This window comes from Ochlerotatus camptorhynchus, unplaced genomic scaffold (assembly GCF_037179485.1).
Source record: "Ochlerotatus camptorhynchus isolate MF236.1 unplaced genomic scaffold, CSIRO-AGI_Acam_v1.1 ptg000328l, whole genome shotgun sequence".
NCBI lineage: Eukaryota > Metazoa > Arthropoda > Insecta > Diptera > Culicidae > Ochlerotatus > Ochlerotatus camptorhynchus.
In genome coordinates this window covers 1,621,733-1,640,168 of record NW_027040816.1, presented here as the reverse complement: position 1 = coordinate 1,640,168, position 18,436 = coordinate 1,621,733, and the positions used below count along the sequence as shown (strand labels likewise).

Genomic DNA, 18,436 nt, shown 5'->3' with positions numbered 1-18,436 from the left:
CTGATATTCTTGTTCACTTTTCATGATCATCTGCTTTGTTCCAGATTATGAAAATAATCGGCAGCTAATGACGTAGGCATAATTATGACGATGCAAAATCTTGAAACTCGAACGAAATGCTCAAAATTGAAAGAAGGGAAACGCTGGTAGGAAAAATGATTTCCTAAAAATTCATCAGCAGAAAAGATGCTTATAGCCGAGAATCTCGGAAATGTTTCCATGCACGGAGCTGCTATCCTTAGGGAGGGCATATTAGCTTCTTTTAAAGTTTGAACTTCAAATGCGTGCTCGTATTTTTCTCCAACAATTTTGATATTTAAAAAAAGAAATTTGTTTTTGAAGAATCGGAAGAAAAATAAATAAAGATAGGGGAATTTACGCGTTCTCGTCAATCTGAGCAGCGTCCGCGATTCTATTCTTTGGCAACCTTCCCATATGAAATGCGTTTTAACCAGCTGTTCTTTTATTGGCAACTCGATATCAGCCGCAATTTGAAAAAACAAATCTGGTGTAATAGGATTTCTCAGTCGACAATCATTTACCTACATTCATTTGCCTCTAACTTTTTTTCATCAACAGAATTCCGTAAAATTTAGTAACAAACTTTTGTAGGTTTTGATATTAGCAAAAAACTTTTGTTATTAACTCAAATCTGTATCTCTTATGCAAACCAAAGCGGGAAGAACCCACCATTGTTTTTTTTAGTGAATGTAAACTGCAATCACTGAAAAACAATAACAAGTTCTGTCCGCTCTAGATAGTCATGCATAAGATATACAGATTTGAATTGTTGACAACATTTGCAGCTAATATCAAAACCTACAAAAGCTTGATCCGTCTTTTGATGGGATTCTGTTGAAGAAAAAAGTTAGTGGCAAACGATTTTCCATGCCTGTTCAAGATAATATAGTATTCCTGTACATAGGATAGCATTTAGCATACAATTTGAATTGAAAAATAATGAAAAGGGACATAAGGGCATACCCTTCAACGACAACTTGTTTCGGTTATGCACGCTAACAAACGAACAATCAAAGATCTCAAGACTCCTCGCGAAACCAATCTTGACCGGTGTGTTCCTGTGTGTCTTGTGTTCGTGTTCCAGTTGTTTACAAGCTAAAAGATCAGTTTCAGGTTTGAACCATGGTGCGGAACACTGCAGTAGGTACGTTCATTAACTCTAATCGTATTCAGTGTGTGTGTGAGTGTGTGTTTCTGCATGTGTGTGAGTGTGTTTGTGTTTTTTTTTTCGTATTCATTCTAAACCAGTTCCAGTCTCTTTAAAATTTGTTGAAGTAGCAATGCTAGTTTGAGAGTATCTAGCGCAACATTGTTTGTTATCCGTAATAGTTTTGTATAGTATGGTAAATATAGAGTATGTATAGTATGTACTTTAAATACGCGCTCGGTGAAAACTTACCGCTATAAATGCAACACTCTTGTTTTATGTTTTGTTTTCTCTTCTCTCTCTCTCTCTCTTTGTCTGTTATTACTATATAACATCGGCTGATTTGTGTGTATGTGTAGAAAAAAACTAACAACTTGATCACATGAGACGAGAGAAACGCTTATTAGGAAACGGAAACAGAGTTTGAATTTTTGTTTTGTTTTGTTTTGTTTAACTGCTTGTTGGTTTTAAGTTGTTTTGTAATATTCGACAATCGTTTTCGATTTCCAGCGAATGAGAGTTTCCTAACACCTTCGCTACTGTTACCGTCTGATTATGGTTTTCAATTTACAACTAGAGATAACCATTACTGCTATATACATATACACACACGTAATGTAATTTTTCGAGTCTTTTTGTTGTGTTTTCTTTTACGGTCAAAATCAGTACAACACTACTACCATCACTGAAAGAATCAAGATCAAGGTGGAATGATTATCATAATCGACTTTTCGGAATGAGCGAAATGGCAAATGAGTTGTTCTTCAATTCTTATTGATAGAAATCGTAGTTGTGCGTATTCGGAAGTGATATCGAACGCGAAATGGATTGGCTAAGAGAATAGAATTGGAAAACGTCACATTCTCTCTACGAAAACCCACTTGTTTTTTACCTTTTGCTAAACATAAACAGATATGTGAATTACTAGTTAAACAAGTTTTTCCTTAACATCTCTAACGAATCCCACTACGTCTTAACTCTGATGGTTTACTACAATGTATTTTTTTTTTGTTTGAAAGTACACGTATTTTATGAGTCTTTGAGTTAATTTTCATTTCACTTAAGTCGTTTATCGTCCACTTTTCGCTTTCATTTGCTTCTGATGTCTTTTGTATGTTTTTTTTTTTATTTTAGAAATAGGCCATAAGTTGAATCGCTCCAAATTGCTCTAAATAAAGAGCAGTGTTGGGGTAAAATAGTACTTAAAACAAGAAAGGAAATTGCACGTGGCATTGCGAGACTTTGCGGAAGGTTTTCTCCGCCCAGGTGGACCCAAAACTATAATTTTGTACAATTGTGTATCAATTTAATTGATGTCAGTATTTCGCCTTCCTGTACACAATTTCGGAATGCATTCACTAAATCCTAAAAACTCGTCGTGCCCACCTGGGAGCCTTCCAAATCAAAATAATAGCAGTTGATAGCATTAAAAAAAAAAACAATGGAAAGGAAACTGAGTGAGATCACACAGGAAAGATCAGTCGGAAGATCAGAATCACAACGTACAGTAGCAGCGAGACGACCAGCGCAAACAGCAGCATCCAGTCCAGCACGTCCAGGTGATTATATTTCGACTTCAACTGGCATGTATCAAAAATAGATTACCTCTTCCTCCTTGCCCTTGGTGGAGTCCTTCTTGTTGCTGCCGTTGTTGTTATTGCTGCTGTTGCCCCCACCGCCGCCACTGCCGATGTTACCGATATCGGCTGGGGACGAGGACGAACCACCCACCGGCGGAGGCGACTGGAGGCTGGAGTGGCGCGAGGAAAGCGGAGTCGTGTGCATCGAGTGGTGCTGCGGGTGGAACTGATGATGATGATGTTGATGCTGATTTTGGTTGTGGTAATGATGTTGCTGCAGGTATTGCTCGTGGATCGACGCCGATCGTTGCGAGGATGTGTGCGAAGGCGACGGCGATGAAGGCGAGTGCGGATGCGATTGCGGGCTGCTGCTGACGCCGTAGTGGTGCTGCGGGGATTGGTAGGTGTCCGAACTTCGCAGCCGATACCGTTCCGGGATTTTCGGGTACGTGTTGGTTCTGTGCGGGCGAGAAGGGGTAGGTGAGAGTTAGTATAGTTTTGGGAAAATCCATGACAAAAGCTCAAATGGACAGAAGGTCGAAGGGACAAAAGCTCGAATGGCTAAAGTGTCGAAGGTCAAAGGACAAAATGTAAAAGAACAAAAGGTCAGAGGAAAAAAGGTCAAAGGACAAAAGGTCAAAAGACAAAAGGTCAAAGGACAAAAGGTAAAAAGGCAAAAAGTCGAGTGGACAAAAGGTCAAATTGAACTTAGAGAGACAAAAGGTCAATTTGACAAAAGGTCGATTAGACAAAAGGTCGATTAGAGAAAAGGTCTAATTGAACTTATAGGGAAAAAAGGTTGAATAGATAAAATGCCGAAATGGACAAAAAATAGCAGTGGACAAAAGTTCAAAAAATCAACAACAAAATTTCCAAAAAATGTATAGACAAACACAAAACTAACAAAATACTATGTCAATACTTCCAAAGAATTACTCATGATTTAAAGAAGGAACATATTCTGAAGAAAGATAGTCATTTTTCTCTTAAATAGCCGTGACACGCACAGAATCTATTTGATTTCTTGATTTTCCACACAACTGGTCATGATTTAAAAAAAAAAAATGTTTGAGAGTTAGCCTCCCATTTTATCCTCCATCAATTTGACCAGTTTATTTTTTTTAACCTTTTGTCCAATTCAACTTTTTGTCCATTCGACCTTCTGTACATTCTACCTTTTATCCATTTCGACCTTTCGTCTATTCGACCTTTTGTCTATTCGACATTTTGTCTATTCGACCTTTTGTCTATTCGACCTTTTGTCTATTCGACCTTTTGTCTATTCGACCTTTTGTCGATTCGACCTTTGGTATATTCGACCTTTTGTCTATTCGACCTTTTGTCTATTCGACCTTTTGTCTATTCAACCTGCTTTTTATTAGACCTTTTGTCTATTCGAACTTTTGTATCTTTGACCTTTTGTCTATTCGACCTCTAGTCTATTCGAACTTTAGTCTATCCTACCTTTTGTCTATTCGACCTTTTGTCTATTCGACATTTTGTCTATTCGACCTTTTGTCTATTCGACCTTTTGTTTATTCGACCATTTGTCTATTCGACTTTTTGTCTATTCGACCTTTTGTCTATTCAACTTGCTGTTTATTAGACCTTTTGTCTATTCGAACTTTTGTATATTCGACCTTTTGTCTATTCGACCTTTAGTCAAATTGACCTTTTGTCTATTCAACCTTCTGTTTAATCTATATTTTGTCTATTCGACCTTTTGTCTATTCGATATGTTGTCTATTCGACCTTTTGTCTATTCGACCTTTCGTCTATTCAACCTTCTGCTTATTCGACCTTTTGTCTATTCGACCTTTAGTCTATTCGAATTTTAGTCTATTCGACCATTTGTCTATTCTACCTTTTGTCTATTCGATATGTTGTCAATTCGACCTTTTGTCTATTCGACCTTTTGTCTATTCGACCTTTTGTCTATTCGACCTTTTGTCTATTCGACCTTTTGTTTATTCGACCTTTAGTCTATTCGAACTTCAGTCTATTCTACCTTTTGTCTATTCGATCTTTTGTCTATTCGACCTTTTGTCTGTCCGACCTTTTGTCAAATTGACCTTTTGTCTATTCAACCTTCTGTTTATTCTATATTTTGTCGATTCGACCTTTTGTCTATTCGACCTTTTGTCTATTCGACCTTTTGTCTATTCGACCTTTTGTCTATTCGACCTTTTGTCTATTCGACCTTTTGTCTATTCGACCTTTTGTCTATTCGACCTTTTGTCTTTTCGACCTTTTGTCTATTCGACCTTTTGTCTATTCGACCTTTTGTCTATTCGACCTTTTGTCTATTCGACCTTTTGTCTATTCGACCTTTTGTCTATTCGACCTTTTGTCTATTCGACCTTTTGTCTATTCGACCTTTTGTCTATTCGACCTTTTGTCTATTCGACCTTTTGTCTATTCGACCTTTTGTCTATTCAACCTTTTGTTTATTAGACCTTTTGTCTATTCGAAATTTAGTCTATTCGACCATTTGTCTGTTCTACCTTTTGTCTATTCGACCTTTTGTCTATTAGACCTTTAATCTATTCGACTTTTTGTCTATTCGACCTTTTGTCTATTCGACCATTTGTCTATTCGACATTTTTTCCATTCAGCCATTGTTTTGTTTGCTTTTGAGGTTGCTATAAGAGTTGTTTTGATGGAGATTTTGGCAGAATAGATATATAAGTTATAAATTAATGCACTTTTATGCTTAATTGGGTGTGCAGTTATTTTTTTCTTAATTCGAATTTTAGAGATTTTCCATGTAATGATAATCAACTTTTTAGCGAGAAGCAAGCAACTTTCTGTATAAATATTTCAATTGGAACCAATTGGCCAGATTGTTTTTACTGAAGCTCTATACATATCTCTGAAGTCCTATAAGTCCTATAAGCCTCCAATGACGTTCTTAAAAGCAACGTAAAATCCTCCAAACGTTCCGGGAACTTATCGGCAGTTTTGTGAACCTGTCAGGCTATCGATGAACTTCTTTGAAATTCCAATAATTAGTCGGAAAATCCTTAAGCTTATCTGAAGTTTCGTGAACAAGGCAGCAGAAGCTTAAACTAGTTGGAAGATCCTTGAACTAATCAGAAGTTCCGTGAAATAATTGGAAGACCTTTGCACTTTTTAGAAGTTCCGAGAACTTGTCGGAAGACGTATGCAATTTTCAGAAGTTATAAGTGAGGTTATGAGAGTTTGTCGGAAGATCTGTGAACAGTAAGAAGTTTCGTGGACTTATCAGAAGTTGGAAATGTCGTTACCTTCCGAGAAGTACATAAAAATTCCAGTTCATACAACTTCCGACAAGTTTATACAACTTCCGAGAAATTCACGAGATTTCCAAGAAGTTGACGGAACTTCTGATAAATTGACGTATATTCCGACAAGTTGACGGAACATCCGACACGTTTACGGAACTTTAGACAAGCTCATAGATCTTGAACTTCGAAAGGTCACCGCACTTTTCAGGGAGTTCCGAGGAAGCTTCATAAAAGCTACCTCTAGTCGCCTCTGAAGTTCCCTTAAAACTTGCCAGAAGTTCTTTTGCAACTTGTCTGAAGATCCCTCGGAACATACTCAAGAGGTTTCACGGACCTTCCCAGAAGTTCCTTCCCATGTTCCTACAAGTTATCCTAAATCGTCCAAAAAGTTCCCGCGGAACTTTTCAAAAAGTTCCATGAAGCTTCTCAAAAGTTCCCTTGAAGCTTTAAAAGCTCCATCAAAACATACCATAAGATCCTACTAGAAACTACTCAGAACTTCGCATGAATCTATGTCAAAGGTCAGACGGACAAAAGATCGAATCAACAAAAAGTTGAAGGTACAAAAGGTGGAATGGACAAATGGGTGAATTGAACTTAGAGGGACAAAAGGTCAAATGATAAGCATGTCGAATTGAACAAAAGGTTGAACGGACCAAAGATTGAATGTTACTAAGATGAACAAAAGGTCGAATAGACAAAAGGCCAAAATGAACAAAAGGTCGAATGAACACAAACGGTCGAATTGAACCTAGAAGTACAAAAGGTCGAAGGGACAAAATGTTAAATAAACAAATGGTCGAATTGAACAAAGAGGGACAAAAGGATGAATTTAACTTCGAAGGAAAAAAGGTCGAAATGGACAAAAAGTCAAGGTGGACAACAATTAAAAAAACCAACATCAAAATTTACAAAATATTGTTTAGGAAATTATCGCTCTTAAAAAGAACTTTATGAAAATACTATGCCAATACTCTTAAGAAACTTTTCCTTGAGAGTTAGCCTCCCGTTTAATCCTCCTACAAATTTACCAGTTTGTTTTGACCTTCTGTCCATTTCGACCATGTGTTCATTTGACATTTTTCCATTCAACCTTTCGTTCATTCGACCTTCGGTCAATTCTTGCTTTTATTCATTCGACCTTTTATCCATTCGACCTTTTGCCAAGCGAAAATTTTGTCCATTCGACCTTTTATCCATTCGAGCTTTTTTTTCTTTCTATTTGATATTTTGTTCATTCGACCTTTTGTCCATTCAACCTTCTGTCAGTTCTTCCTTTTGTCAATTTCAACCATCTATTCATTCTACCTTTTGTCCATTCAACCTTTTATCCATTCGACTTTTTATCCATTCGACCTTTTTTCCATTCGACCTTGTGTCCATTTCAACGTTTTGTCCACTTCTACACTTTTTGCATTCGACCTTTTGTACATTTCAACCTTTTGTCCACTCGACCTTTCGATCCTTCGAACTTTTTTTTCCATTTCGACCTTTTTCCATTCGGCTTTTTGTCGATTGGACCTTGTGATTATTTTGACCTTTTGTCCATTTGACCATTTATCTCTCTAAGTTCAATTGCCCATTCGACCTTCTATACAGTCTACATTTGTACATTTGTTTTTTTTTTTTCTATATTCGACCTTTTGTCCTTTCGACCTTTTGTCCTTCGACATTTTCCTTCGACATTTGTTCTTCGACCTTTTGTATATTTGACATTTTGTATATTCGACCGTTCGTCCATTAGACCTTTCGTTCATTCGACCTTTCGTCCATTTGACCTTTTGTTCTTCGACCTTTTGTCATTCGACCTTTTGTCCTTCGCCCTTTTGTCCTTCGACCTTTTGTCCTTCGACCTTTTGTCCTTCGACCTTTTGTCCTTCGACCTTTTGTCCTTCGACCTTTTGTCCTTCGACCATTTGTCTTTCGACCTTTTGTCCTACAACTCATGAAGCTTCTCAAAAGTTGCCATGAAGCTTGCAATGTTCCCTCAAAACATACAAGAAGATCCCCTGAAACTATTCGGAATTTCACATAAACTGTTCCGAAAGCTTTATCGTAACGGTCCGAAGTTTATTCCAAACAAACTTCTGGAAAGTTTCGAGGAAACTCTTATACCGATCTTCCCTGAATTTCTTGCGGAACTTCCATTAAAATTGCCATTTAGCTTCCTCTGCACATTTCTGACATTCCCTCTGAATTTCTGTGAAGTTACTTCAAAACTGAATTGTTATAAAACTTACCCTGGAGTTCCATAAGAACTTCTCTGAAAATCACTTGGAACTTCCCCGAAGCTCCCTCGGAACACCCTTAACGTTCCCTCGAAAACCCCTTGAAGCTCATCAAAAGCTCTCCTGAAGTTACTTCAGAACTTCCTAGAAGCTCCTCCAGAGCACCACTGAAGCTCCCTTGGAACCCCCCCACAAATTCTCCCACAACTTCCCCCGGAGCATCCCAAAACATCCCCGGAACCTCCCAGAAGCTCCCCCGGAACCTCCAAGAAGATCCCTCGGAACTCAGTATAAGGACACTGGAGTTCTTTAGTGCCCTTATAGGTATTTTCCGAAATTTATACTGAGTTTCATGTGGGATTCAAAATTATTCCAAAAGACTGTGGAGACCCAAGAGAGATGCTCGAGAGTCTCCAGTGGAATTCTGAGGTACATCTAATAGGGTTGTATAGAGTTCCAAAAGGAATTCTCGTTCAGATAGGGACTCCAAATAATCCAAGAAAGATTTCAAAGAATCCTATTGGAAATTCCGGTGAATCCTAAAAGAATGACAACGTAGAATCCCAAGATAGATTCCAGATTATTTCAACACGAAATTTTGGATTATCCTAGGAGGAATTTTGGAGATGAATCCAAGGTGGCATTTCGGAGATGAAACCTGTGGCGTCCTACCATCCAATACTCAGTGGGGGATCGGATGGTTGGACGATGCTTGGATGATCAGCTACTTACGCGTATGTACGTCCTATCCACGCGATGGTCCGAGATGCAAAGAGGCAGAGTCTGCTTCGTGCGAATACAAGTGCTCAGAAAGGGATTGAAGGGTAACTGGAGAGGGAACAGGGAGAGAGAGAGAGAGAGAGAGAGAGAGAGAGCCGATGATTACTCTCCAATAAGATATTCACTTATGGCAAGGGTGAGCACTAACTGGCGGGATAATAGCCACGAGTGAACTCTCATTCAATAGGGCTGTTCTTATATAATAGAGTGGCCTATATCCAACAAAACCCACGTGGAATTCCGTAGAATCGCAGCATTTAAGATTCCGGAGAATTTCAATAGAAATCCCGGCAAATCCCTTGATTTGTTTTCCGTACTGAGTACCAATGCTACCAACGCCAGGAAAGCAGCTCTCACACCTGGACCATACCTATCGACCCTTCAACTCATGAACCTGGGACTAACGACTTTACTTCCGAAGGAAGGCGTGATCAGAGATTTTATACCCAGGCCCTTTGGGGTGAGAGGCAACCACGCTTACCACTAAACCACCGGCGCCGCTCGGAAAATCCTAAAAGGGGTTTGATTCAGTGATTCCCAGGAGGGATTCCGGTAAATGTCCAGCATTATCCGGGAGAATCTAAATGAAATGGTCTAGAGAATCCCACAAGTGATCTCTTAAAAGGAATACCGTCAAAGCCCAAGATTGACGAGAATCAAAGATGAATTCTCGATAATTCCAAAAGAGATTCGGCATGATTCCACAGGACTCTGGAGAATCCCAAGAAAGATGCTTCAGTGGGATTCTGGAGTACATCAAATGGGATTATTTAGAATTCCAAAAGGAATTCTCATTCAGAAAGAGACACCCTATAATCAAAGAAAAATTCAAAAGAATCATATTGGAAATTACGGTGAATCCTAAAACAGTGCCATTATACAATCCCAAGTAGGATTCTAGATTCAGAGATCAATCCCACGTGGAATTTCGGAGAATCTCAGCATTTGAGATTCCGGATAAATCCCGGAAAATCCCTAAATGGGTTTGTTTCAGTGATTTTTTTTCTTTTCCAGAAGTTAATGGATCTATCTTGAATTTATTGAAACTTACCCTGATTTGGACTTTCATACAGTCTTTGGAACTTCCCTGAAATAACTGGAACCACCCTTAAGATCCCTGAAAAGTACGAAGAAGAATTCAAGCGGAAAGCTAAGCCTTCGACGTCATCCATTGCAAGTTTTTCTGTTTCTTCTGACGCTGGAAACTCGGACATCAACCAGCCATTCTCCTGGCAGGAATTGCAGCATGCCCTCCACTGCAGCAACGGAAAGTCGGCGGTTACCAACGCCAGGCCAGCTACGGATGCTGGAGCTTTTCAACAAGCCCTGGCTCACCAACTTAGTCATTCCCATCCCAAAAGCCAATGAAACAACCCGTGAAGCTAGCAAGTTCCGGCCAATAGCTTTGACATGCTGTATGGCCAAGGTCCTGGACCGAATGGTCAACAGGAGGCTAAAGCATTTCCTTGAAGCCGAAAACCTGCTAGACCATCGACAGCACGCCTTCCGTCAAGGGTACGGAACGTCAACTTATTTTGCAACATTAGGGGAGGTCCTCAAGAGTGCCAACGATAGCGGTCTCCACACCGAGATCGTCTCGTTGGATATATCGAAGGCCTTCAACAGGACGTGGACATCCCTCGTCTTAGAGCAGCTTGTCAACTGGGGGCTGTGTGGACCCATGGTCCACTTCATCAAAAATTTCCTGACCGATCGCTCTTTCAGAGGCGCAGTTGGCAACACGAGGTCCCAGCTTTTCAGAGAAGAGACGGGCGAGGTTCAGTTATCAACGTTACCCTCTTCCTTGTGGCCATGAACGGAGTTTTCGGAGAACTGCCGACAAATGTTTACATTTTCGTGTATGCCAACGATGTACTTATCGTAACTACCGGCCCAACAGCAGCACGTAACAGGATCAAGGCCCAGGCAGCAGTCTCCGCTGTAGCCAGGGGGACCAGCGCGGTAGGTTTCCAGCTTTCGGCCACCAAAAGCGTCAGGTGCCACGTGTGTCCATCCCGGCACCGTGTCAGCGGGCCACGTATTAAAGTTCAAAGCCAGCCCATACCACTGAAGAAGACGGTCCGTATTCTGGGGGTACTTGTTGACCGGTCCCTCAACTTCGAGCAGCACTTTAAGGCGATCAAGAACGACGCCCCCACCGGTCTAACAATCGCGAAACTCGTTTCCGGGTTGCAAGAGCCGTCATCGATAGTCGCCTACTGTACGGTCTTGAGATGACGTGCATCGCCACCGAAAAGCTCGTGCAGATACTAGCACCAACTTTTAACACCTACGTTCGGATTGTCTCCAGCCTACTTCTGTCAACGCCCGTCGATGCCGCATGCATCGAAGCGGGTATTCTGCCCTTCCGCTATCGTATAACCGCAGCAATTGCAACGAAAGCCGCTGCCTTTATCGTAATGACCTCCGGAAATGACAGGATCTTTCTCCTCGATGAGGGGAACAGACTCCTCCGCATGACTGCCAATTCGGAGCTCCCCCAGTGGCCAAGGTCAAAAGTTGGCGCATACCTCCATCAAAAATTGAGAGTCGGATAAAAAGCAGGTTCAAGGCTGGAGATAACTCTGCAGCGCTGAAGAGAATAATAGCCGAACTGCTAGGCTCGGACTACCCAACCCATGCCCACATATACACAGACGGATCGCTTTGCCGTGCCGGTGTCGGAATTGGAGTAGCCGGAATTTCAGCACCGATGAGTAGCAGCCTACCGCCACAATGCTCGGTTTTCTCCGCCGAAGCTGCGGCCATCTTTGTTGCCGGTACAACACCCTCGGACCGGCCCATACTGGTGCTATCCGATTCGTACAGTGTGATGCAAGCCCTTACATCGGAGACCATGACTCACCCCTGGATACAGGGTATTGTGGAGGCCACACCTCCGAACACGGTGTTTTCCTGGATCCCTGGGCACTGCGGTATCCCTGGAAACAGCGAAGCCGACAGCCTGGCAGGGTCTGGACCAGCTGGCCCCCTCTACACCGACGAAGTGCCACTACAGGACATAGAGCGATGGATAGTCAGCAAAATGTGGGAAGCCTGGGAAGCAGAGTGGTGCCAATCCCAATCCCTCTTCATCCGAAGAATCAAAGGAACGACGAGCAAGTGGACGGATATGTCGAAACTACGGGACCAGAAGCTGGTTTCTCGTCTTAGGACAGGCCATACAAGGATCTCACATAGTTTTGGTGGGACGCAGTTCCACAGAATGTGCTACGTTTGCGGAACCACTGCATTGGTGGAACACATCCTATGCCTGTGTCCGCACTACCAACAACTACGGGAGCAGTACGCACTTCCCAACAGCATTAGGGACATACTGGGCGACGAACCTTCCACTTTAGCGACAGTTATTTATTTCCACAAGGACGCTGGGCTATACAACAACATTTAGGTCCTTTTAACTTTCTTTTGGCTGACGGTACATCTCTACCGGCCGGGGGATTACCCTCTTACGGTGGAGCTCCGATCTCTTTCAAAACCCTACCTAACTTTGATGTACCAGATTGTTGTTTTTTCTCGTTGCCTGTATTGTTAGTCTTTTTACTGGAATCTGTTTTAATTGCTTCTATTTGAGTACATGTGAATTGTAAGCCAACTCCGTAACAAAATTTTCTGGCAGAAACCCCCTCTGGAGCATCCCATTTTATAGAGATGAACTAGCCAACGGCTAAAAATCTCTCTAATACAGTTTAAAAAAAAAATCCCCGAAAATCCCATATGATCCCTAGACCTAGGTTATCTGAACAGCTTGAATCTTCTTTGAAGATTCAGCAGTTTTCCGCAAGTTTTCTCTACTTCTCTGAAGTTCTCTTGACTTCCCTAAAATTCTCTGGATATCCCTAAAGTTCTTCAAAACTTCTTTAAAGTTCCTGCAGTTTTCTTGAAGCTAATGGAAACGCTTTTAAATTCATGAAGCTCATGAAACTTATGTTCCCGCAGCTTGTTTCTGAAACTTCCCTAAAATTCTCGGCATTTGCTTTCGATTCTTTGACCTTCTTAAAGTTCCTGCATTTTTTGTGAAGTTAATAGGACTACCCTTAATATCTCTTATCTTTCATGGAATTCACAGAACTTCACTGTAGTTCGCGCAGGACTTTCGTGAATTTCTTGGATCTTCTAAGAAATTTCCGAAATTATTCTTAAGTCTACTAAACTACCTTGAACAGCCACTGAATCTAGCTCATATTCGAGATTAAACTAAGTAAATTTTTACTCAAATGTGAGTAAATGTCACTCAAACTTTAGTGACCTACGTTTTTTCTGAAGTTGAGTGAACGCAACTCAAATATGAGTGAGGCCTTCTAGCTTCCCTCGAATCAGCTCAAACAAATAAACGAATGTCTAGTGCTACTCACCTCGTGGCTGGGTTTCCCGTCTGAACCGGTACCTGCTGCTGGATTACCGCAGGGCTGCTACCGGTTCGTGAGTGATTTGGTAAGCTCGAGTTCATCTGCTGAAAGATGAATAATTTGTTTTTAATAATTAGTTATGCGATCACAAACAATGCTAAATTTCTTCTACCTTCTTATCGGCTAGTTTGAGTGGAAACATCTGCGTTATCCCGGCACTACTACTGTTCATCAGGCTCGGACTGCTTCCGCTGGGCGACGAGATCGAGTTGTTGTTGGAGCTGGGCTTAGAGCTGAAATTAAAACCAGAAATCGGGTTGCTAAAAATGTTTGCAGGCAGTTCATCGCCGACCATTGGATCATACCTCGACAGCGAGGACAACTTCAACGGCAGCTGCTGTTTGATGGAAGCTGCGTTGACTTTTGGTGCATTTGTTGCACTGACCAGATTCACGGGAGGAGATTTGTTGACTGAAAGCGAAATCTTCATTTAGTGATCAATTATGAAATGGCAATGCGAGATCATCTTACTGCTAGCAGTTCTCCACTTGTCCTTTCTTCGATCGATGGTTGATATTACAGATTGAGAGCCCGATCCAGCCGCCATTACCGCACTATCCACGTGGTACTCTTCACTATTACTGGGCTGTTCATCGTGCTGCGATGGCATGACGCCGCCGGGAACTGGTAGGGCAACCTGATTGAGGAAACGAAAATCCCATCATTCATTTTCCAAATCCACGAAACACATTCGACTTACACTGGGTGACAGCAATAGACCCTGACTGGATAGAATCTCCATCTTTCGGTACAGCTGCTCCCGTTGCTGTTTGATATCCTCCTGTTCGGCCCGAATCTGGTCCTGCAAGGTCTTTTGTGACCGACGTTGCTCTTCCAGTTCACGTTCCTCCGTATCCTTCTGCTTCTGCCAGGCTGTCTTCTCCTCCTGCAGTTTGTCCTGTAGATTGCGAAGTTCCTCCAGCTGATCGTTGTGCCGATACATGTTCTTCGGATTCTCCCGGAACGAATTCAACTGATGCTGCAGACTTTGAATCGTCGTCATCTGTTGGGAGATTATGCACAGCAATGTGTGCAAATGGTGGGACACGTGAAGTGCTGCGTAGTTGTTGTCCTTGGCTTGCTCGGTGGTCAATCCGTCCAAATTCAGTTTAACTGGAGCGTGCTGTGCTCCGGGAGAGAACGGTCCTCCGTCAAACTCCGAAGCATTGGATTCACGCTTTTCGTAGCTTTCCCGATTGGTGAAATATCCCGCCGAGAGGGTTGATAGAACGGCATCTCGTGACGAATTCGTTATACTCTGTTGCTGTTTGGATCTCCGCTCGTCGAATCCTCCGAACGTCTCCGCTCGCTTTGGTAATGTAGGCGAAATGTACACCTCGCTTTGCCGTTCGCCGACCGAACTGCACGACCGGGACAGTGGCAGCCCGGTGGCCGCCGTGTACAGGGACGCTGCGAGGGTGCTAATCTCCTGAATCGTGTTCAACACGCGCTTCCAAATCTCTATCGTATCACAGTCATCCGAGACCAGATCCCGGTAGGAGCCGTAGTTGGAGATGAATGCTTCCACCGTGGGTCCCAGCTGTTCCGTATTGTGCTCGTTGTCCAGCAGCAGGCTCAGTTGCAGGGCGATCTTCTCCTCCAGCAGGATTGCCTGTTCAAAGTCTTTTTGCCTCATTTTGCCTACAAAAAGGGAAGTACATCGAAAATTTTAGAATTTAACCTTCTTGGATTTGAAGAAAACAAACAAGTGAGATAACATCTACTAGTACAGAGAGCGAGTAGAGACTCACAACAGAAAAATATTGCTACAAAATAGAGTGGCGTTTGCCACATGTTTACCTTCCAATTCGGTCGTCCCCATCGCTTTAGCAATAATGGAAGTGATTAGAAACAGAACAAGCACAATGTCTAGTTTTAGTGATTACATCCAGTTCTAGCGGTAACAAATCAAATCATCCTACATTTCCAGCCAATTGAAATCATTGAACCAAATTACACTCAACACAGGTATTTGATACTTGGTAGTATTGGGACACCAAATAGAAGTGTTCTTCAACGACATCATTCATGCTCGGTGAATGAAGGCCCTAGCAATAATTCAGTATTCTAAGAAGTGCACCAATTTTTTTTTTTTAAATATGCATACGTTTGAAAACGTTACACTGATAAGTATGGTTTGCGAGGTGTACCAACGAGCAATAAATGGTCGTTTTGTGACGATTTTGGTACATCTCCTGGTACAGCGAATCAGACACTTTTGCTTTAGCAAACTATGCTCAAATACTTACAGATAATCTCACGAATGTTGGCTTGCTTAGCATCTATCAGTTTTTGGCGTTGTTCAGCAGTCATGTAGTCCTCCACTTCGGATTCGTCCGACGGGCAGTCCAAAACGGCAGCTCTGTCGGTTATTAAAAATAAAACTCACTAATGCATCACCCTCCAATGAACCTAACAAACCTTATCGATTGTATCCACACGTTTTTATCCTTTGGATTTTGCACTTTCAGTTCAAACATCTCCGGATACGCTGGATTGGACGAGATGATGTAGATTCCCCTCGATTCGGTACCAGCTTTCTCGCGGATTAACAACTTTTGCAGCGACACCACACCGGCCTGTTTTGAACAATGGAAAATCATTCCAATCAGTGATGGACCCCTCGAACATTCAAACAACAATCCGTTACCTTGTTTTCCGGAGTAAAGAACGAGTATTTGTGGGAGTTCTCCAGCAGGAAGAACAAGCAGTCCGACAGGACTACCACCAAAACAGTCTGCATCTTGGATCTACCCTGCATCAGCGTGGCCACCCCTTCAAATCTGCAAAAAAATGACACCAACGTGAATCGACAATCCTCAAATCCAAACCACCCGCGTGACTCACTTCAGCTTCCTATTGCTGGAAATAATATCGGACTTCTTAAACTTATCCTTCTTGAATATCGCATAGGACTTGGCATCGATTCGTTTGAAGATTTCTAATTGACGGTCCTCCTTCTCTTTGTCCGCTACGCGGGCATCCACGTCGACCAAAATTTCCTTCACCAGCTGCATCGCCTTCTGCAGCTTTTCCTGCTCGATCTTGTCCTCGCGGGAACTTTTGAGCAGCGGATCGATCAACAGCGGATACTTGGTCAACCGTTGCGTCACAAACAGTATGCACTCCGGGATGCCCTTCTTCTTCAGCAGGGGATTCTGCTGGCAGTGTTTGTACCACTCGGCGAACGTGTTGTCTCCGGTCATGTAGCACTTGAAGGTACTCAGGGCCGATCGGTGGTTGGAGCAAAACTCGCCGTACGCCGATTTCAGCTTCTGCGCCGACATGGCCGAGAAGAAGTCCAACAGGATGTCGGCGATGCTGTCGACGATGTGGTGCTCGCGCTGTTTCAGCCGAAGCTTCTTCAGGAAGCCCGTGTGGAGCTCGGTCAGATCGAGCAGCCGCGGGAACATCCGTTCCAGGTTCAGGTGGCTAAAGTGCTTCTGGAGGCTCTCGACGAACACCTTCTGCATGACTAGTAGGGTTTGGCAGTGATGCTTCTCCGTCATTATGAACTCGTAGATGTGCTCCTGGCGTTTGACCTGAGGGAAGAATGTGGCTTTCAGTGTCTGAACGGTTTCCAAAAAAAATGGGCATGGTTGTAATGTATTGATTAAAATCGAGTTAGTTTAGGTAAATTGAACAAAGTTTGAAATCTGGATAGACTGCCTGGGACTGCACAGCAAGTTCCATGCACATTTACATGTGATCCAGTGATGTATTTCCCACCAAGCATTTAAAAATCCAATCCAAGTAATAAATTGCACTTAAAGCATGCCTTAGACTCCACATAAATCAGGTTATGTTTTACCTAAAGTTCGAGAAATAACACGTATTTCATTTTTGATTAACGAATCTTAACTGTATATATATAATTATTTTACATGGATTAATTTTTAAATTTAAAGGTACCAAGGCTTCCTTAGAACCTTATTGAATACCATCAGAATATACAGTGGAGCAGTTCCACCTAGTGATGTCCGATTTTCCCAACTAATCGATTCTTTACTAATCGATTACTTTTTTATTGATAGTAATCGACATCGATTAATCTACATGATATAATCGATTAATCGAATAAATCGATTAATTTCAAAACTATCTGATAACAAAGAAAATAAACGTCTTTAAGAAAGTGTTTTAACTAACAATTCAATAAAATACACTTTTACTCTTTACGCTGAATAACACTTTTATTAGAAATATAGTGAGAGAAAAGACAACTTGCATCTTAACAACGAATTTATTTTGTCTTTGAACTGCAATATAATTGTCTAAAAAAAACACTTACTCAAATCAAACATCTTCTCCAAAAGATTGTAGGAATAGTATCATGTTCAGATGAGGGACAGGCAAACGGTTGCTCAGCTTTGTAATTAACCATTTTGTCAAGCTTCTGCTTTCATGTTCCATCAGATGTCACTACTGTTGTTTGCGGTGACATCTATCGGAAACGACGCATGATATGTTTTCCGCTAATTTTTCACAGAGGACAGTGCAGTGCAAAACTTGTCTGGTACCTCTATATATGAATTTAGATTAACATCCGAAGTCCCTCCTTTTTCACACATTCGGCACACAAAATAGCTCACCCCTCACAGGAATCTAAGTATCTTTTGTGTAGAATATGTAAAAAAGGAGTGACGTCGGATGTTAATCTAAATGCATATATAGAGGTAACAGACATGTTTTTTTCAGATTCATGTCAGGTACTCTATGTTGTAGTGTGTGAGAGGGAAATCACAAATAAAATGTCATCGTGAAAAATAGCCTTGACTAAATGGTTCATTGTCTGATCTGCTTAAGAGAATAGACGTTCTAAACTTCAAGTTGGGATGGAACATAGTTTAATCGATGCTCTGTTGGCTTGGTGGTCTATGTACCTTAAAATAAATTCACCTCTACTTCCTATGAAAATTAGCAGATAATCGAGGCACTGGATAATCGATTAAACATTAATCGATTATTTTAACAGATAATCAAT

At 41.6% G+C, this 18,436-nt stretch overlaps 1 protein-coding gene across 9 annotated transcripts in view; it reads right to left on the bottom strand.

Annotated features, from left to right (window-relative positions):
* Window positions 1–1,470: 1,470 nt before the first annotated feature.
* Window positions 1,471–18,436, bottom strand: part of cyst (cysts) — a 97,113-nt gene continuing 80,147 nt past the window's right edge. For 4 of the 9 annotated variants that reach the window (XM_065230102.1, XM_065230108.1, XM_065230103.1 and 1 more), the window contains 11 exons: window positions 16,300–16,994; window positions 16,103–16,235; window positions 15,874–16,031; window positions 15,702–15,814; window positions 15,253–15,276; window positions 14,153–15,093; window positions 13,924–14,089; window positions 13,758–13,863; window positions 13,565–13,685; window positions 13,399–13,496; window positions 1,471–3,206 (listed from right to left, as the gene is read on the bottom strand). In XM_065230102.1, coding sequence (XP_065086174.1) covers window positions 2,759–3,206; window positions 13,399–13,496; window positions 13,565–13,685; window positions 13,758–13,863; window positions 13,924–14,089; window positions 14,153–15,093; window positions 15,253–15,276; window positions 15,702–15,814; window positions 15,874–16,031; window positions 16,103–16,235; window positions 16,300–16,994 — 3,003 coding nt within the window. In that variant the 3' untranslated portion in view covers window positions 1,471–2,758. The remainder of the gene's footprint in view (window positions 3,207–13,398; window positions 13,497–13,564; window positions 13,686–13,757; window positions 13,864–13,923; window positions 14,090–14,152; window positions 15,094–15,252; window positions 15,277–15,701; window positions 15,815–15,873; window positions 16,032–16,102; window positions 16,236–16,299; window positions 16,995–18,436) is intronic. The other 5 variants (XM_065230105.1, XM_065230109.1, XM_065230107.1 and 2 more) reach the window with 3 other exon arrangements.